We start from the raw sequence: 22,268 nt of genomic DNA on the forward strand, positions 1-22,268 counted from the left end.
TCACATTTTGAAAAAGGGTAAAGCAATTGTGTATAATATATAACCGCTTGAGGACAGCTAAAAAGACAGAAAAGAAACACACACCATTAAACCTGAAGTAGAGGAAAACCTAGACAAAAGCATATTCGAGGATCTAGGCTGGAGAAAGTAATTCAAGTGATATGTGTTGTTAAAAATTATTCTTAAGTATGTATATGTCAGTATACAGTACACTGAATTGAATTATCAGAAGATGGCATATTTAAGAAAGCAAAGAGAATGTTTTTTCTGTTCTTTAAATTTTATTTTTCTAAATGTCCAGGAAAGGGGTATAAAAATTAGTTTTTAGCTCATAATCCTATACCATCCCTATTTAAGTCCCACGAAAAGCAGATAATTCAAATAAGATAATAATTAGCATATAATTTAAAACCCATAATATTTATAATAGCTGTCTAACATATCTTCAACAATAAACTACAACAAAGACTTAATTCCTGAACCTTCAGAATGGTGTGTCACAGATGTCACCAAGGAAAGCTTTCTGCTTCTTCCTGACTGAAGTGGGAACATTTGACAAGAATATTGGCTTTTGTGTAACTTTTTAAGTGCATTACTACAGTATTTACAAAAAGCTGATCTAGCAAACTTGTGACATGATTTTGTTGATAAAAATGAAAAGCTATAAATTTTACAATGATTCATTTGTCTTTTAGATGCTACGATGAAACACATGCTGTTTTAATAATACTAACCCCTATTCAAGGCATTTTTGATAGGGAATTTAGATGGAGCTTAATAAACACTAATTCACAATTTAAAAAAAGCAATCCTTAAATCATTGCTTTACAATTATTATTCTGATTAAACGATTAGCATGCAGCATATGGAAGAAACAATTGAAATACCTTGATAAAATGTAATGGTTTTCTAGACTAACGCATTTTGATATAGAGCAGCCATATCACCCTGCAACTCACAACTGGCAACCCACTGAAGCTAAGCAGGTGTGAGCCTGGTCAGTGCCTGGATGGGAGACCTCCTGGGAAAAACTAAGGTTGCTGCTGGAAGAGGTGTTAGTGGGGCCAGCAGGGGGTGCTCACCCTGCAGTCCATGTGGGTCCTAATGCCCCAGTATAGTGACGGGGACACTATACTGTAAACAGGTGCCGTCCTTCGGATGAGATGTAAAAGCGAGGTCCTGACTCTCTGTGGTCATTAAAAATCCCAGGGTGTTTCTCGAAAAGAGTAGGGGTGTAACCCTGGCGTCCTGGCCAAATTTCCCATTGGCCCTTACCAATCATGGCCTCCTAATAATCCCCATCTATGAATAGGCTTCATTACGGTGCTCTCCTCCCCACTGATAGCTGATGTGGGGTGAGCGTTCTGGCGCACTATGGCTGCCGTCGCATCATCCAGGTGGATTCTGCACATTGGTGATGGTGGAGGGGAGTCCCCATTAGCTGTAAAGCACTTTGAGTGGAGTGTCCAGAAAAGCATTATATAAGTGTAAGCAATTATTATTATTTTACACCATAAGCCTTTTTTCAAGTCTAATACTTTTCTATATCATACATATAATATGTGTGTTAACAGAGTTAATTTACTGTACTCCAATGTGTTGGTTACATCTGAATAATACTACTACATTAATATGTGAAATGGATAACAAACTTTACTTGAAAGTAATAATGAATAACCCTGTTTTAGAAAGCTTAACAAATATAAATTTAAAGTGGGGCATTAAAATGTCTCAGAATTTCTAATCTCTATAGATGTGTAATGTTTTTTTTTCTGTAAGTGTTTTTTTTTCAGATTCCTGATGTCCTAACTAATTTACTCTGTCTCCACTGAACTGCAGCATCTAATGCTGACTACCTCAGGAGGAGATCCATGGAAAGGCTTTTTTCTAGAAATAGCGTGCAGGAGTGTTACTAAGCTCAATACCAACTGCTCACAGCATACACTTATTATTGTATCAGACCCTACCTTAACGTACTAATACATGTGAATTACATGTGAATTCGAGAAAGCTCTAATATTGAAATGTGAAACGCAAAATTAAAAAAATCCTGCATCATAATGTATTAAATTCTATGATCAAATTAAAGAATAAAAAGCATGCAATTCTCAAATTTGTGGACATTTGAATTTCCAAAAAAATCTAAGTTCCTAGTTCATCATGCTATCCCTTGTAAGTCCCATTAAAAGCAGATAAGTAAAATAAATTAATAATTAGCTTATAACATATGACACATATTAGTTATAATAGTTGTCTAACATATCTTCACCAATAATCTACAACAAAGACTTCTTTCTCTTAAGCCTTAGAAGTCTCCATTGGCCTATATTACTTCTATATACTGCTCTGCAATCCTTTACTTTATAGTGACGCAAAGCCAAGAGAATGAGTTTATGAGGTGTGGTTGTGGTTTAAAATGCACAGAGAGTTTTATACAAGTTAGTTCCCCCATTCCAGTCAGAGGTATGCTGTACATTTACTATGCTCACTACTTAAGATTGTAAGAAAGGTTACAAATGAGAAAAATTAATTTGGTCCAGCTAACTCATTTGGATGCTACAGAGAGTCACTACTCCCCCCAAATCACTATTTTATACCACAATGAATTAGTAACAAAAAAACGAAGTAAAATAAACATAAAATAAGGATTAGATAATACAGTATGTCTGTGACTGGCCAGTCTTGGAAAGGACTGCTAAAGCAGTCGACCTGCCACTAGATGCTATCAAAGACCTCTCTCATTTCTAAATAGACACACCAGGTGGCAAGTGTGATGTTGGTGGTGGCTGGATTTTTGGTAGGTGTTTGGGGGTGACTGCTTTGGACTGCTTTCATGTGTTTGGATCCCTGGGACCAATTTTTTTTAAGGGTGGGGTCTGTCACAGTAATTTGTTTAAAAACTTTTGAAAACGTTTTACATTGATCGTAATAATGGTCAGAAATAATTTCATTCCAGAAAACACAGGAATTGTATTTATTTCCACCTTGTAACTACTACTTTAAATAAAATCCAACAACACCAAACGTACAGTACCATCCTGCTTTTTGGAAGTGTAAAAGAAGTCTCCAGATTTATATGTTTCCTTGGGGAATTAAAGAAGGAGACACTCAGAAAACACTGAGCAGCAGCATTTATCATTTTGGATGAGCCTTCAGAGAGCTTAGTGAGGGTCAGAGATCATCTCTCTGACCCTCACTATGTTAGGGAATGTATATAAAAAAATCACAAAAAGCTAAATCTACTTCTATTTACACTGGAGTGCCATTATTAAGAAATTTAAGGTGACTGGAACAGTGGAAATACTGCCAAGAACAGGAGGCGCGTCTTGCAAACTGGTGCTGTGAAACAAGGAGGCAATTGTAAATTCAGAGAAAAGAGCTGGATATCTCCAACACAAGCTGGTATCTTCAGGATACATGGTATCTAAAACTACTATTTAGTGTTTCAAGCATGAATGTGGCCAGATTGCAAGACAAAGCCAGAGCAAAGTATGAAATCAGGCAATGCAACTTTGTCAAAGAACATCTGAATGAGAATTGGAACCATGTTTTATGATGAGATGAAACATAAATTGAGGCTTTAAGCCATGTTCATTTGGTATAATAAAAGTGAACATTCATGCCCAGTGATATTTTCACCAAACACCCCAGGAAGCTCACGTCTGGCCAAAAATTAACATTCCCATCAGGGTGTATCCCATCTTGTACCCATTGCTTGCCAGGGTAGGTTCAGTGACCCCTCATGACCAGATATGTGATCAAGTATTTAGAAAATGGATGGATGACTTTGCTCTGTGCAATGATGCTAAGATTACTCCATAAGATGTTTAAAATTTTAAAAGCAAAACACATTATCCAATCTGAAATTCTTATTGGTATATGGTGTTTTTCGTTTCTATTTTATTTCTATTGTTTCATGGGAGGTTTAGGTCATACGATCTGATATTGGGGTATGTGCGTTCATTTAGTGCCTGAATCACTAAATAGTGGAGGATTGGTTATTCCTTGCAGTTACTCAAAGGCCAGAAGAATTGTGAACCTCCCTCTGAAGGACAGTTGCAAGTCATGATTATAAAACCATTTGGGCACAAACAAAGTAGGCCAGGTCATTCACAAGCCAAGGAAAGAGACTGGTTCCACAGATAAGATCATAAATCACTTAGCAAGGAATGCAAGAAAGGATTTTTGTTAAGCTTCAGTTTTAAGAAACTGGGCAAAATACCTTAAATCATTCATATATATATACCCTATAAACACCATGTTTTACCATTCTATATGTATTTAGATAGTAGATTATTCTGATCCAAACATATCAGATGATGGACCAAGTTTGAAAAACCACTTTATCCCTCTTGTGGTTAAATGAGACACAAACCCTTCCCACTGCTTGCATAGAAAATCAGAATTTTGACCAACTACAATAGTATCTTTCATTCTTTATTGATAAAAGACTATGGGGAACTGGATGTGTTGCCACAATACATACTTCATTAACTTACAATAGGGTAAACAAAATATTCATTTAAAATACCGTATAAGGCACCATGATTATTTCATGAAAAAAGTGGGATATGCTTGTTTTGCATCAACTGAATGGGCAAATCATGGGCAGTTCAGAAATCTAAATATCAAACCTAATTACTCAGAAGACATTATGAGGTTTCCCAAATACTGGACATTTTATTCTGTCTCTTCTGATAGAGGCAATAAAAATTCCTGCAGGAGAGATAAGCAGTTCGAATTGGCCAACCAGAACCCCGGCAGACAAGACTTTGGAATGTCTTTGTCTGAGACTAATAAATAGGGAAAAACAGGAACCACAATTTGGGAAGTTAAGCCTGGGAGGATGTGAGGTTAGGCCCATGACGATAGGCCCAAGAGAACTGGAAGTCAGGATCAGGGACATCATGTCACGATTGTAGTCCCTCCTCCTTAAGGGTGCTCCGGCTCTTTTCACTTTGGACTTATTCTGTGCACCTGCCCCTTGTTCCAACCTCCTTCCCGTTCCCCTTAAAAGCCAGACACTCAGTCAGTTCCAGGCTCTGCATCTGATTTCCGTATCGTGTGAGCCCGGGTCCTGATGAGTCTGGCTCCATCGTGGTTTTAAGTCTTTGTTCCTGTTCCCCTTGCCGGTTCCAACCCGGTTCCTGATTTTAATCTCCTGTTTCGGATGGATCGCCTGGCCTTGGACTCTAGCTTGTTTTTGGATTCCCTGTCTGGATTATTTTTGGATTGTTTGCCTCAGCCACAATTCCCCCGTGCACCAGCGCACTTTGGACACGCCCCCCTGTTTTCATCCCCGTATTCCTGCATGACCTTTTTCCCAAGTGTTTCCTCACTATTTCGGATTGTGTCGTCCGCATAGGGTCCAGAAAGAACTGTTCCGTTACACATCAAGACTCAAGGAAGCTGGTACACCAGGGAGAAGAAGCAAAGAGTTCAGCTGGACCAGGGAAGCAAAATATGATACACTGCTCAACTCTCTCCAGACAGCATCTACTTGAGCTCCACAGCAACGCTTGATCAGCTCCTGAGCCAGATCACACAGTTCCTCGCATTGACAAATCTTCAGAGATCAGGTGATGCCTCCTTTTCCTGGTATCCAGAGCATAAGCGATAGGAACACACCAAGCTCTTCTAGTTCACACATTTCCTTAAGAAATAGTTTGCATTTGCCCTGTGTTTGGGTTCAGTTTGTGATAGGTGCAGTTTAAAAATGTTTATCTTGATAAGAATGTAATTTAACTTTATGCCTTTTGCCTCTTATTAGAATTCAAGTTCATTAACATTTAACATTTAATTACCTGATTCAAGTTTTTTTTGTTCCATATCTTAGCAACTTTCACTTTTCTAATTTTCTATTTTCCAACCATTTCCTCACCTCTTTCCAATAAATCTTGCCTTTTGAATTATTTTTATTTTTAATAAACTTATCTATTTAAATAAAATGAAGCAGTCCTGATCTGAATTCACGCAGATCAACTTTACCGCTATCTTGAATTCAAGTTGTTCAACATTGTGTTAATTATCACATTAACCTGATTATGTTTTCAGAGGACTATAATGTATAAACCAGCTGATCCACAGGGACATGGACGAATCTGGAGATTCACTGATCTGATCTGAGTAATTGATCTGAGCTTCTGAGGTAGCTTGTTCCAAACTTTTTACACAATGTTTTGTTAAAAGTGTCTCCTTTTCAAAAACACATTCTCTCAGGTTCAATTTGTGTCCACAGCTTGATTCATTGGGTGGGTTTTGGCAACATTTTTAAGGACTTGAATTCTTGAATCAGGTCACCATGTAGTTTTCTCTACATAGGACTAAAAGGACTAATTTATTACAGTCTTTCAGTGCAGGACATTCCTTTATTGCTGGTAGTGTAGCTGATTTCTCTTCTAAAAACAGCAATATATTTTTGTAACATGGTGACCAAAATTGTGCATAGTATTCTGAATAAAGCTCAGTAGTGTTTCTTTCTGTTTTAACATATAAATCTGCACTTTAAAAAATATCTTATAAAAATATCCAATCTAATGTTTCCCAGGTCGTGTCATAGATTGTGTTTTTGCTATCTGCATGTGGCATGCTGCACTGTACAGTACATTGTGTTTGCCCAGCCTTGAGTTTTGTCTAAATCAATTTTCATTTGTAGTAATTATTTTTCCATTCTCTTGCAGCATTTATGTTGTTTGCTGATCCTCCTGTTTTGGTATTACTGGATTAGTTTAAAATTCTGTAGTTTATTAAATAACTTATCACACAGACATGCCAAATGTAAATTCATTACACTGATTAAGATTTGTCATCAACAAAGCTGCACTGTGAAATCACAGGCTAGCAGCATGTTTTGCAGGTGTTAGATGTAATGCAATTCACCATGCATACGTTGCATCAGGTTACAGATGCTGTCTTGAATAGGATTCTGTCCCATTTCTCTAATTTCTCATAGAAAAGCATGAGCCCGATCTTGAGTCTCTGAGGCATAGATGCCATGTGCTGTCCTAGCTCATTTCACAATTGTTCAATGAGGCTCATGTCTCACTAGTTGGACATCCATGGCACAACAGCCACATTCTCATTTTGCAAGGAAGATTTTTTATCCTTCTGGGATGCTGTCAAGTCAGTATGAGCCAGCAGGAAGGGCAGTGAGTGAGATCTTCAGTGTAGTGATGTGAGGTCAGATTGTTATCAATCACTTCAAGTGGAGTTGTGTTATGGCTAAGCATGTCTTCCTAGACCATTACATTTGGATAATGATGTTCTGAGTTTTGTCTCTCTGACTGTGTCCTACTGTATCTTTTATGGCCTGTGTTGGTTTGTAAGGTCTTGTCACGTTAGAAGCTGCTGGCTCTGAAAAGCCCCAGTCAACAAAATGTGCTGACTTAATCCAGCAATCCAATATACAGATGGCATATAGGTAATGTTCTCTTGATAAGTGTATGTTTACCTTCCAAGCTTTTCTTTTTCAGAGGGCTTGTCATTCAACAAGGTAAAATCACCTTATCACCTGTAGCCAATCAACTCTCTCAGTAATGAGGTGATTTAGTGCTTATGCAACTATTATAGGTTCTTGAATGTTTTATTGTCAGTCATAATTCATACAAATTCTGACACATATAATAAAATACATATAATATATATAAATTATAATCATTACAGTTCAAGTAAATAGCTGCGTCAGCACGCGTAGGCTGCAAAGGAACAAGTAAAGGTTTATTCCATACTGAAAAGAGAAGAAAAGAAACACAATGCTTCGGCTCCACAGTTTATTCAGCTCCATGGCTTATTCAGCATGGAATAAATCTTTACTTGCTCCTAATCAATGTTATAATCAATGGTATTTTGTTTCTTTTGATGGTCATTGTAAATTAAGGACTGAAGTGGTCCTAATACACAGCACTGTGGTAGGTCACCACAGTTTAACTATTCACCCTTATCTGGCTGCTCTTATCTTAACCATTCACCCTTATCTCTTTTCTATTAACCTGTTCTCAGCCCAGAGATATACATTACCTTGTGAGGTCTACTGCCAATTTGAGAATTTGAGAATCTTTTATGAGCAGCATAACCAAAAGATTTCAGAAAAACATTTCATATGCTGTTGTATTCATCACTGTTTCACTGTTTGTTACCTTTTTTGGATGGGTGCTAGATTAATTATTTTCCAGTCAACAGAAATTAACCCTGTCCAAAGTGACTGTTGAAACAGTTTTATTCTATAAATAACATTGCTTTTTTAAGTACAATTATTTCAGGCCCATGTGATTTGTTAATCATAATAATAATTGCTTACACTTATATAGCGCTTTTCTGGAAACTCCACTCAAAGCACTTTCAAGCTAATGGGGACTCCCCTCCACCACCACAAATCTGCAGCATCCACCTGGACGATGCAACAGCAGCCATAGTGCGCCAGAACGCTCACCACACATCAGCTATCAGTGGGGAGGAGAGCAGAGTAATGAAGCCAATTCATAGATGGGGATTATTAGGAGGCCATAATTGGTAAGGGCCAATGGGAAATTTGGCCAGGACGCCTGGGTTACACCCCTACTCTTTTCGAGAAACACCCTGGGATTTTTAATGCCCACAGAGAGTCAGGACCTCAGTTTTATGTCTCATCAGAAGGACGGCACCTGTTTACAGTATAGTGTCCCCATCACTATACTGGGGCATTAGGACGCACATGGACTGCAGGGTGAGTGCCCCCTGCTGGCCCCACTAACACCTTTTCCAGCAGCAATCGTTTTTCCCAGGAGGTCTCCCATCCAGGCACTGACCAGGCTCACACATGCTTACAGTAGCTTCAGTGGGTTGCCAGTTGTGAGTTGCAGAGTAATATGGCTGCTGGCTCATAATCATAAGAGCATCCAACCCGTGCTACACTTCTGTTGTTAATTCTAAATTTATTACTCAGTACTTGCCCTGGGACACCAGAGCAAATTATTAATTGAATAAATTAGCCATTCTGCTTTCATTGCCTATATTTTGTAAAATGAAAAAAAAATACAGCCTTATCCTTGTCTTGCAACTTACACGGTCATGGCTTTACGCAGTCAGTTACGGAAAATAAAAAATATTGAAAAAGCGCTTTATTCTCTGAAAAATTTATCAAGCACACCTACAGTTCGAGAGCTGCAAGAGAGTTAGTGAGCCTATACAGTCGTCTTATTTACTTTTACTTACTGTAAAAGTCTGAAAAGACTACATCAATACAGGATTCCTCCTAGTAGGTATTCTGACAAACATCAAACAATGATAAGTCATGTCTACCATGTCTATCATTTTAGTTTTAGTTGCTGACAGCCTTGATAGTTTTTCCAAATTAACAGTGGAATATTTTAGTCCCACACTTATTCCTTTATATATATTGTACACATCCCCGATTTCATTTTATAAGATTGTAATACAATTTAAGGGTCTGTACGATAGTCCTAATATTATTCCCCCTGAAAGTTTTTTTAAATCTAATTCATATAGATTCTGACACTTTTGATTGGCTGATGTTTCTTTTTGACACAAATTGCTACACCAACACCCCCTCCTGTCTCTTCCAAATGCCGTGTATCCAATATACTGTATTCATCACCATCACTCGCTGTTGGCCAGTATATGTGTTTCCAATTACTGGTAATTATAGCAGCAGGCTCTTTTTGCTGGATTTTGTTCCAAACACTTCTGGCATTTAGATATAAACACTTAATTACCTTGTGCTGTGTGCTTTTTTTGTCTTGGGTTCGCTTTTTGACTCTGCTCTTTGTGTTGTCTCTTCTACTTTTCATTGGATTCTTTCCCATTCTGTTCTAGTTCAAATGTTTTGGAATTTCTCTGTAGATCCTAACCCAAAGCTGACCAATGTCCATTGCATCAAGATGCAATCCATTGCATCTCTACTCATACATTTTACCACAGTAGGGTTTCCATTTGCCAAGAAAGCTAAAGTCTTTAGCACAACCATGTCCTCAGTCTCAATCAGTCATGTGGATGGATTCACATCTGTAATTACTCACCTTTGAATGGTGAATTAAGGGTCCATGAGAAGACAATGGATTTGGTCATATTCATCATTGTGTGTCTAAGATCTTTGAATTTGTTTATTATGTTGTCAACAGAACAGTAACAACTGGGTCTACACCTGCCTTTGCAAGAGACTTGTCTACTTTCTGACTTTCAACCACATTTGTTCCAGGGTGACAGTATACCATCATATTCTTACTTATTGTGTTTGGAAGTCTCCATCAACTACCACTCCGGTTTCCTTGTCTGTTTGGTAGCACTGATTGAAGCTGTTGTTAGTTGTGAGTGTTTTGAATGAGATGTGAAAGCAGTATGCTGGGAGCCAGTTGCTTTGAGCTTCCATATCCCAACTGTATTCCTCAACTGTCAACTATATTGGTACAACCTGTTAGGCAACGTGGTGCTAGGTAAGGTTGTTAGGACAGGATACTGTATTTTACTTTTTTTGTGAACCAGTGATCAACTCCTTTGTGTCTCTCTGTGTTTCTCTCACGACTAGGGATACACAGCTCCATGAATGTAGGATTTGCCCGTACCTCCATTTCATCAACAGTTTTTCATTTCATCATCACTCTCTCAGTTCCTGCAACTCCTTCTCCAGTGATTTTACTATTTTAAGAAGGAAAGTGATTCAATTGCAGTTTTTACTCATGTATTTTGGCTGTTGGGATTCTTCCAGCATGTTGTCCATGCTGTGAATTACAGGTTTAGGGATAATTTCTAATCTGAATACTTTATAGGATATGTTTATGGATAAAATGAATAATGTTTTATTCTTAGTTATCAAGAGAACTCTTATTCATCTATGTTTTACACTACAGTATCTACTTGATTAAATAAATAAAATAAACTTACCGCAGCTTGCCTGTGAGTATTTGACAGAATCCCATGAATCTTCACTTTATCCTTTTCCATTTGATCAATATTTACCCACAAGTTCTGGCTCATGGGATCTGATGGTCCATATGTTTTAGATGTGTAATAGTTGTGATCTGAATCTTCCTGTTAAAAAAGAACAGAATCATTATTATACACTGGACTGAATTAGGTATACTCTAATGTGTTGCAATATAATAGTACTACTCATTAAAAATGGCATATTATCATAGTAAAAGTAACAGTGAAACACATAAAATGGCAATTAAATACACTAACTGAAAGAAGAATGGTTCATCTTTTGACCGAACAAATACTGAACTAGATCTGACACCAAGTGACAAAAATAACTAAAGAAAATGAATAGAAATTAAATACTGTAAATGGGGATGTCTCCAGGCTAGAAAAAAATATATCAATGCATTTGCAGGTGCACCATGGATGAGGAATACAGTGTGTTAATCTATATTTAAATAAAACTTTTAATGTGTCCAGATCTAAAATATCAGATCATAGTTCTCCTAGAGCACCATTAGCAATGTTCATAAAATCGATCTAAAAACCTGAGGTCACTTTTTTTATAAAGTTGTATCTATCAATATCAAATACATGAACCTCAAGAAACTGACATTAGCATGCTGGTATCGTGTGGTAAAAAATATAAACACATTAAATAGACTCATAATGTTAGATTGATATTAATATTATAGTATATAGAATATATTGTATATACTGTACTATACTATATATCATATACAATATAGTATACTATTTAGTTTATTTATATAGAATATATTTATAAAGTATGCATCACATTAATATTTTCTGACATGCATGCCAGTGAATTCCAAAGATGACCACCACAGAGGACTGGATTTTCATGTTACATGTTGGAATTCATCTATTAATGAAATATTCAGAACTAATTATCCCATCACATTCATTAAATTTCATTATAACTAATTAAAACATTGCAACAAATGTGCATTTTTCTTTTTCATTTATAACTCTGGGTAACCCAAGAATAGATATGATGACTGCAAATAACTGCAACTCTATTTAGAGTCTTTCACATTACAAAAGAAGAGACTGTAGCTTCCTCTCTAAGCATAAAATTACCTACAAGTTTCACATGTTCAGCTGATAAGCATTCAACCATTTTTTTCTCCCTTTAAGGCAGCAAACGAGACATTTAAGAAGGACAAATTTTACAGTGGTTTGAAAATAACAGCTCTGATGGAAATCTGCTAACAGTTATATGAAGGATAAAATTTGTTAGAAAAATACAAAACATATGTTTTGAGAAATGCTCTTGTTATAAATCTAAAGTTCTTTACAAGCAACTCAGCTGCTTGAATATTAAATAAAACTAAAATTCATGAGCATATTTCTGCAGTTTTAAAGTCCTTACCCTGGTGCTCACCTTTAATAATTTGGATTTCCTTGTCCTTTATCTATTTCAGTGATGTTTACCTCTCTACACACCTATACTGTAAATCTATTGTGCTCCTTGAACTCTGGCCTTCTTTCAGAGTCAAAACTAGATAAACCTTGAAACACTGTTTCTTTCCTACTGCTCCAAGGCTGTGGAAAAACCTCCTAGCCTGCACTACACAAAAGTCAGTCAGCACTTTCAAAGCTGGTCTTCAAACTGGATTAATTTATGTATACACATCTGTACTAAAAAGCCTTTGTCTTGTTTTAGTATAAAGTTCCCTGAGATTATGTGTGATACAAAGCTCCTTATATTATAATGAATATTAAAAATGACATTTTTATGTAATTTTTAATAATCTTTAGGAAAAAAAACACATATGCTGACAAAGGTCTGGGAAAAAATGCACATATGCTGATAATAGATTATTCAAAGCCAAACCATGTACATTATATATTTCCAAGATACATGATCCAAACCAGTCTTTGTAACCAATATAAAGGCTAAAGACACTCTGTAGGGGATTCTAAATGTAACGGATGACCTCAGAACAATGCGACATGCCAAAATGTTTTCCAAATTAGAATTTCCAACCCTTGTAAAATGAATTGCATTTGCCAACCTTTTTTGTTTACCTACCTGTCATATCCCAAAGTCTGGCTGCTGTGAAAAACCTGTTCACAAGCCTGATTCACACACAAAAAGTAGAACTCAGTGAATCTCATTCAAAACTTGCAATGCAAAACTCCAAGCAAGCCCCTGAGAGGTGTTTTTAGCTAAATAAAAGGAATTTTGGAAGCCATAACTTTTTTCCAGGTCTTCCATGCCTCAGTTCCTGGGGTACAGTTTACGTCCTTTCACATCCATTGTTTGATGCTTAAGTTTGCTCTCCTGAATAACATAACACCCAAACTAAAATAAATCTGAAATATACAGAATGATGCAGAATTAGATGGCTCTAATATTTAAAAAAATATGTCCAAGGCATGTTGCTTTGGATAGAATTTTTACTTTATCCTGCCTTGTTATTAGCACACGATGTTGATATTAATAATGATTGTAATGGATTAAATGTTTTGAAAAAATTCAATGATGATTTTCACTTCATCCTGCCTTGTTATGATCACATGACATTGATATTAATAATAACGGTCATAATGATCCATCCATCGATTTTCTAACCTCTGTTTCCAATATGATTCATGGGGGAGCTGAAACCTGTCTCAGCAAGCAACGGGCAAAAGGCAGGGGTCACCCAGTCTATCACAGGGCACATGTAGACACAAACAAGAGCACACTCACACCAGGGCCAATTTTCCAAGAAACCAATTAACCTACCAAGATAATGCAGGGCAGTACAGTAATAGTGAGGGGTAAATGATGTGTCAAATTTTTCATTAAAAAAATTAATAATTCCTAATATTTAGCATTTTTTCAAAATATAAAATATCAAAACAAACAATCCCTTGAAACAATTCCAGTTTTCTTCGTGATGCCAATAAACAATGTGCTTCTGTTTTATAGAATACTGCACAACACTGTAATAATACTAAAGTACACTTTACACATTTAAAATTAATTAGTCCATAGCATTGTTCTGACGCTAGCTGCAGCCTTAATGTATGTGTTTCCAAGGCCACTAGTTGTTGCTAGAAGACATTTGAAGCTATAATTCATGGATGGTTACTTAATCTTAGAATTCAGAACTACTGTAAAGCATTGTAAAGAAACTTGGCTGGAAATGCTTCAGAAGAGTTTGGGGTTTTACCTATAAATCTTACTTTATATTGAATAGAACAGTGAGAATATTTGGCTTCAAAATGTATGTATTTAAACTATTCAAGATGGCCTTTATGCCAGTAGAGGTCAAAGTTAAAAAAACACTGCTAAACTGTTCTCATCTCTCTCTTTTGTCATTAAGTGCATTAATCAGAACAGAAGGATTATTAAGTGCTAGGCTATCTTCATTGACACTTGATGGGCTTTGACATATTTGTATTTTACATTATTTTTCAAAGTCTTTAAATCATTAACTTAAAAGTTGATTTTGTGTCCCAGTAAAATAAACCTAGCATGTGGTCTGCTGTTTTTTTTTTACATAGTTGAACACACACAGTTGTTAAAATATGAAGCTGCAGATTTGTGAAAAAACACATTTGTTTAAATAAACCTCCATCCATTTATATTTTAACAGCTTCATCCAATTCAGGTTTGTAGGGTAGCCAGAGTCTATAATAATAATAATAATAATAATAATAATAATAATAATAATAATAATTCCTTTCAATTTTATAGCACTTTTCTGGACACTCCACTCAAAGCACTGTACAGGTAAAGGGGACTACCCTCCACCAATGTAATGCACCACCTAGATGACACACACCACCTAGTGCACACAGTAGGCTCACCACACACCCACATCAGTAGGGAGGGAACAGTCAATTCATAGATGGGGATTATTAGGAGGCACCAGGGTGACACCCCTCTTCCTTTAAAAAAACACCCTGGGATTTTTAATGAGAACAGCGAGTCAGAACCTTGGTTCTAGAATCCCGTTCGAAGGACAGAGCCTTTTTATATTATAGTGTCCTCGACACTATACTGGGGCATTAGAAACTGGGCTTTGGAACCCAAAACATTTCAATTGTATCTTTAGAAGGGAGAAAAGGCAATGACTCAATTTGAACAAATCTAGTTGTGTTCAGACAAGTGAGAGGTAGAGGATCATTATTCATTACTCATTTGCCCTAATTGACTACACCATGGTTAATGTACACCACTGACTAAACAAACTACACATCTACAGTACAGTACATCAAAACACCTACAGAGGCATGATTAGAACACATTGATTGCTTTCCTTTAGAAGTTGCCTTGATCTACAGTACATTTTCAATGAAGCTTCAAACATTACAGGAATCAAAAGCACTAATTATAATCCACAAACTGAATAACAGGAGCTGCCTGATATCTTAGTTATATCTTAGTAACACTTCTAGACAAATACACAGTAGCCACATTATTAGAAAACGAAATACAGTATAAACTGAAAACCCACATTAATTCTATCACTCACCCAATCATATTTACTAATATGCCTTTTCTTGAACTGAGCTTGAGATGCACTTCTTTCTATATCAGTTGTACAGTATGAAGGGATAACCTGTAATTTGTCAGGTTTATTGTTTTAATAGCAAACAGGCTCAAAATATCTAAAATCTATTGGCTAAGTATCTTGGCATTTGCTTTCAAATTTGTCTACAATCACCTGCCAAATTATGGGCACCCTAGATTAATGAGCAAAAAAGGCTATGCAGGTAATGTGATTTTGCAGGTAATGTGTAATTTATGCACAAAATATGGACAAACTATATTCTTGTATTCTAATGCAATTGCTCAGAGAAAAAAAATGTTATTGTTAACAAGTAATAACATTATTTTTTAAAAAAATAGGTATCAAAATTATTGGCACCCTTAAAGATATTAAAGTTATAAATAAAATCAAACAAAATGAATTAAGCATCAATATTCTACTTTTACCTGTTTTATGTTTATCTTAGTCATAGGGATCTATATTGTGGCCTTCTGTGGCTTCTTGTTTCACTAGGGTATAGAAATGAAGTACAGTAACATTCTTGTGAAATCCCTTTGTCAACCATCACCCCCATGGTGAAAGAGAAAGAACTCAAAAATGAAAAGAGACAAATGGTTGTTGACTTTCACAATCAGGCAATGAGTAAATAAACATAAATAAATAAGACTTTTAGCACTGTTAGAGCAATAACTAAGAAGTTTAAAACTACCAGAACAGTGGTAAACGTGTCTAGTAGAGGACACAAGTGTATCTTGCCCTCATAGAAAAATCGAAGTGCTACAGCTGGAGAATCACAATTTCTTGTGTTTTGCGAAAAGATGTGGAACTTTGTAAGGTCGTTGACTGCCATACCCCAGTCATGTCAAGGAACGACAAGTTGTGCATTTTTTTAAGGGTCTTTCAACACCAATGTTGCACTGGACTGTCAGTTGACTAACTGTAGGCCATCTGTTGTTCAGCCTCCTTTCACCTTTTTCATTAATGCACTGTTTTCAACCACTGACCTGCTGTTGGCTGGTCAGTGTTTTTAGGTAGTGGACCATTCCAGATTCACACGGGACACTGTGGAGCTTGAAAAACCCAGCAGCTTTACAGTTCTTGACACATTCAAACCAGTGCACATGGAACACCCCGTTCAAAGGCAGTTAAATCTTTATTCTTGTCCATTCTCCCTCAGATGCACAATCCATGTCTCAACTGTCTCAAGCATTAGAAATCCTTCTATAATCCATCTCCTGCCTTTCATGTACACTGACTGAAACAGATTAAATCAATTAGGGATCGTAGCTTTCATCTGGATTCACCTGGTCAGTCTATTTCAAGGAGAGAGCAGACATCCCTAATGTTTTGTACACTCAATGTATCTATTAAATGAATGTGTGTGCAAGTCTCAGTTGATGACTGAGGTGTTTAAATAAATTTCAAAATTACTGGACTGAAATCTGTAGTATGCTTGTCCATAATAGCATAGCGTCTGTTTGTCCTACCACTGCATGACTGAGAAATTCTTTGCTGTGTGTCAGCCTTATGCTTTGCTGTTTATGCATGTCAAATGTTTTGTTTTCTACTATGAAGGGATCTCATTCCTATCACTAGATGAATGTGCATCTCCTCGTCAACCAAATTCCAAATTTGGTTTTACTCACTAAAAACTGCTCTAATGTGTTGGCTGGCTAGGCACCATGCTTGGTAGCTAGTATACTGTAGAAGCAAACCAATCTCACTGAGCTAATGTGCAGAATAACCAGACCACATGCTCTATCATCAAATATCAAAGGAAGCCCACATTTAATGGGTGCATTCACCAGCTTTACAGCTGATGAGGATTGCTAGAAACCGTTTTAATCCCTTCCTGCTTGGAATGTGAACATACTATTTTGTGGCCACTTCATGCAGTGCAAGATATGTATCTATTCCCATGTTTAATTTACATAATTGTTATTTGTGTGCATTTCAAAATCACAAATAAATGAAACATTTTAAAATGAATGCAAATGTTAATAAAAGGATGTCAGTAACCAAACCACAAGAATATTCCTAGTTATTTTTTCCTTTCATAAAAACAGTTCACAGATGTGAAACAACCTGAATTTCCTAGATACGTGATACAAACCAGTCTTTGTAAACATTATAAATTGGAAAGACACTCTGTTGGGGAATAGTGAAATCTGCCCTTTTGCAATCTGAAAAGAATGGAGAAAAAAAGCAGGCATTGTGGAATACGCTGCACTTTATCCTATACAAACCTCGTGGGGTGAGTGGTAAAGCTATTGCATTAGGAATTGTTTTCCAGTAATGTGATAGCAAAAGTCGATGACTCATCTGTTACATACTAGTGAAGAGGAAGGAAACAAAGCCATCAAACAAGATCACCATGCTAACGTCTATGGTCTATCTTGTTTTGGATGCTGGGGATATCTTCCACAATACTGAGCAGCTGATGTGCCAGGTGGAAAAAAAGCAGGGGCAGTGAGTAAATGGGCAAGGGCATTTCCCTTATGAACATTTAGCAGGATAAATTTGGTCTGGATTTTTCTGTTTTCCCATGCTTTCACCATGCATTTGCTTTCCATGGTGTCTTGTTACTTTACCACAATTCTCTTTGCATTCCTTATGGTTTTTACTTCATTAATTCATTAAACGTTCCATTTAAATTAATGAGTTCCATGCAACAGTGTGCCTTTTGTTAATGCTTGCCAAGCACTCCATTTGCCTTTGGGGTCAAACATGATCTAAGCTTAATTGCTTTGATAGGTTATAAAGCATGTTTTAATCTGCTGTCTCAGCTCAAAACACAATTTGCACAATAATAATTGAGCTCAAGGCTGTCAAGGTTGCTTTGCTAGGTGTTATTCAGAAGATGTACAGTACTGCAATTCATTCATCTGTTTGCCATGCACTGTTCTGCACTGAGCATCAGGGCACAGGGGATACCAAAGAAAAAGAAGAGACTTGCTTAGCTACTTAGCTACATAACACCTATCTTTAGCAGACTTCTCTTATCAGCCAAAGCAACAGGACTGTCAATTTATTATTTCGCAGAAACACTAATTATACACTGGTAGTAATTATACAAACCAGTAGTACAAGTAGTTTAATTTGCAAAAGCTAATTTTTATACTGTTCTGAGATTTTACAATGAAATATTACAATGAGTAGTTTATTATATTATATTGATATGATATATAGATCCAACCATTCAAAATACGCTGAGTTAAAACGTGGTGGGCGTGGCGCAATATACTGCATCATACCGCATGTTAATTGAAATATGATAATAGTATCCCAAAGTATCCCCTTGTAAAACCACCAGGTGGGGTTAAAAAAGCTTAACATCTCATGCACAGCATTTGAAACTGTGTATTACAGCACGTTAAACATTAAACATTAAAACGTCTATAGAATTTATAAAAGCAAGATTGCTCAGTTAGACAAAAGTACACAACCTTCCACCTTCATCATAAATAATTTAATTATGCATAAATATTTTATGCATCAAAGTTTAACTTGGTAACTTACAGCGGGTTCTGGTTTTAACGTGCTTGTTCTAACATTATTAAGCTTATATTCAGAACTTCATAAAAAGTTATAATGTTTTATCCTTTTCTAAGAATAAGTAGTAAGAACACCACTTGCTGTTATTGTAAAAAGATAAATGTTGTAGTGATTTAACATCACTTGATCGATATATTAATATAGAATTAATATAAGCAGCTAAAGTATCACAAGTGGACGTTTTGGAAACATTTTGACATTCTTTAAAAAAAAAAACTTCTATTGTCCTTGTAGTGGTAATGAGCACTGTAATGTAGCGAGCTGCACCGCGGTTCAAAGTGCGATCAGAGCATTACTTTGGGTTTGTTTCTCATATAGCTGAATGCATAACAATAGTCCACTATTATACAGTAGCTTATTGTGAACATGATGTGTCTCTTTCAGGTTTACACCCAAATTGAGAAAATCTGTATTTTGTCTTAATCCAAATGTCAGCAGCCAGTAATCAGCCAACAATTTAAATTAAAAAAAAGTTTAAACTGTACTATATAGTACACCGGCTGGAATTGAACCTCGTCCATCAGCATCATTCAACAGAGAACCAGCTGGATGAATTATTATACATGATGGTTTCGTGATTTCGGATTTCTTCATGCAATTCTTTAAGTTAAAGGATAGAGAAGGGTTATATTCACATGTTGTTTATCGCCTCTTATATTTGTAAAAACGTTCCAATTTAAATTCAATACAGAATATATTAATCACATTGTAATGTATTCAGATTCTTGGGCTTGTGCTATCACTGCTCCTGTCCCAGTTCTCCCTTCACCACATGGGATTGAACCAGGGTCTCCTGTGTTGCTCAACAGAGGTTTTTCCAGCTGAGCTACAGAAGACCTCCTTCAGCACCAGCACTTCAGCCCTTCAGCAGCCCTGTTATGCGCAGGGGAGTGGAGGGCTGTACTGTCACCGCACTGCAACTGGCTTGTACCATCTGAACGCCTGCCGTTCGTTACAATATTAATAATGAATGACCAAGGACGAGCTATAAACTGAAGAGTTAGAGAAGACATGTTGAGTCTTGTTTTTTCAGCTTGGAATTTAACCTTTGCAGCTATCCTTTTGGCTATATTTTCTACATAGCCGGATGAGTAAAAATAGATTGGATTAATAACTGGAGTAAGAAAAGATATTTCACAGATACTTTGAAACCATACGGCTTTGGAACAGAGGGAGGCGGGACCCGGCTGGGGGGGGCGTTATTTTGATTTTCCTGCACGAACCGTATTCGCTACATTACAAAATAATGAGTCCCTCATTAGTATAATGAGGCATACCGTTAAAATTTCGGAATTATAAAAAATTAACCTTTGTTAAGTTTGCACGAGAGTTTTGAGTTGGAAACTTTGGTTTGATCAGGGGTGGTACTTGGTCCAAACAGTTTGAGAACCACTGGTTTAAGAAACTCTTTAAAAGGCATCTTCATCTTACAGTGTAACTGTAACTATGAAGGGGAGTGGGGGGTTGTGGCATTAAAATGATCTCATTATGATCAGCAGATTCCAAATAAGCAGGGATGAAAAAATCAGAGCTATATTTGATCAAATATAAAATAAAATAAAACTCCTGGACATCTAAAAACCAAATGTTGGAGTCCTACTGAAAAAAACAGTGTAAAACTCAAGATGTGAGAAAGGCCAGCTGGAGTTGTTTGTTCCAGTTTTTCCTTTCACAGTGTGTTGACAGTGTTCACTCTTATCGAACAGCTGTATTTGTCCAGTGTGGAATAAGCTTAGCCTCTTAGAGCTCAGGCTCCAGCACATTAAACTTTTTTTTACACAATAACCAACAAGGTGGCACAGATTCAGCAAAATTGGAAAAAAGATGACCTGCTGGCATTAAACAGTGAGAGCCTGTCTGTGTGTCTGTGTGTGGGGGGCGAGGGGAGTATATTTGTGTGATCCCCCAAAAAATGTGAGGCTGTGTTCTCACACTCTCTAATGTGTTTCTAAACTTTCAGGATTAATCTGCAACACAAAGCTCAAGTTCACCTTTATTTCTCTGCCTTGAATATGTTTAGATGTTTTACTCAAATTTAAACCTTAAATCGCTGTTTATAAAACATTCACAGTTTTAACAGGAATAAAAACATTTTGGATCCTGGATTGAATCACAGACTGAAACACCTTTATTGTGGAGTTTTCTGAAATCAGCCTTGGGATTCCTTTGTTATGCTCCTCTTTCCTCCCAATTCCCAAAAGACTAGCATATCTAAATTGTCCCTAGGTGCTTATCTGTGCCTTGCATTTGACTGGCATTCCCAGTCAGGGTGTAGAACTGTGTTGGGCTCTATGCTTCCAGGATAGGCTGTGCAATGACATGACCTTTACCATGGATGTTTAAACTGTTTTAGTATCTTACAAAAATGGTCTCTAAGATGCCTGTGTCTGTGGAGGATGTCTGTTCTTCCTGTGTTTATAAACTGTTTTTTTCCTTTTTGCTTTAGGTTTATCTCCATGAAGAAAGAAGGTATGAGCTTGGTCAGTATCTGGATGGGAGACCTCCTGGGTTTGCTGCTGGAAGAGGTGTTAGTGGGGCCAGCAGTTGGCACTCACACTGCAGTTTGGTGACAGGGACAGGGACAAGGACACAATACTGTAAAAAGGTGCCATCCTTCGGATGATAAATAACACCGAGGTCCTGATTCTCTGTGGTCATTAACATCCCAGGGTGTTTCTCAAAAAGAATAGGGGTGTTACCCTGGCATCCTGGCCAAATTTCCAATTGGCCTTCACCAATCATGGCCTCCTAATAATCCCCATCTATAAACTGGCTTTATCACTGTGTTCTCCCTATTGATAGCTGAAGTGTAGAGAGTGTTCTGGTGCACTATGGCTGCTGTCGCATCATCCAGCACATTGCACATTTGTGTTGGTGGAGGGGAGTCCTCATTGCCTGTAAAGCACTTTGAGTGAAGTGTCCAGAAAAAGTGCTATAGAAGTATAAGCAATTATTATTATTAGAAGGTCTGGTCCCATTGCGTCTTTACCTGACCATAGTGCCATTCTTCCCTATGCTTTAGGGTATGTAAGTATACAGACATCAAATATTGTTTTCAATTTTTTATAATTAAACTCAGGGCAAAACAGTGGCACAGTGGTTGGCACAGCTGCCAGTCAGTGCTGGTGCTCTGGGTTCAACTCTGGACCTGGGCTGCTGTCTGTGTGGAGTTTGTATGTTCTCACCATGTTTGTGTTTCCTCCCAGTACTGGATGGGAGTGCTTAGAAAATGGCTGGATGGCTAGATAATTAAACCCAATGTCTTTTAATCTCTTCAAACATTAGGTG

General features: G+C 36.9%; 1 protein-coding gene across 1 annotated transcript in view; it reads right to left on the bottom strand.

Moving 5' to 3' along the window:
* LOC148832880 (plexin domain-containing protein 2-like) overlaps positions 1-22,268 on the bottom strand; it is a 208,039-nt gene that overhangs the window by 81,819 nt on the left and 103,952 nt on the right. Inside the window, exon 3 of the mRNA XM_088919330.1 lies at positions 10,876-11,022. Within this exon, the coding sequence (XP_088775456.1) occupies positions 10,876-11,022 (147 nt within the window). The remainder of the gene's footprint in view (positions 1-10,875; positions 11,023-22,268) is intronic.

The sequence above is a fragment of the Atractosteus spatula genome, chromosome 6, assembly GCF_055471065.1.
Source record: "Atractosteus spatula isolate fAtrSpa1 chromosome 6, fAtrSpa1.hap1, whole genome shotgun sequence".
Classification (NCBI taxonomy): domain Eukaryota; kingdom Metazoa; phylum Chordata; class Actinopteri; order Semionotiformes; family Lepisosteidae; genus Atractosteus; species Atractosteus spatula.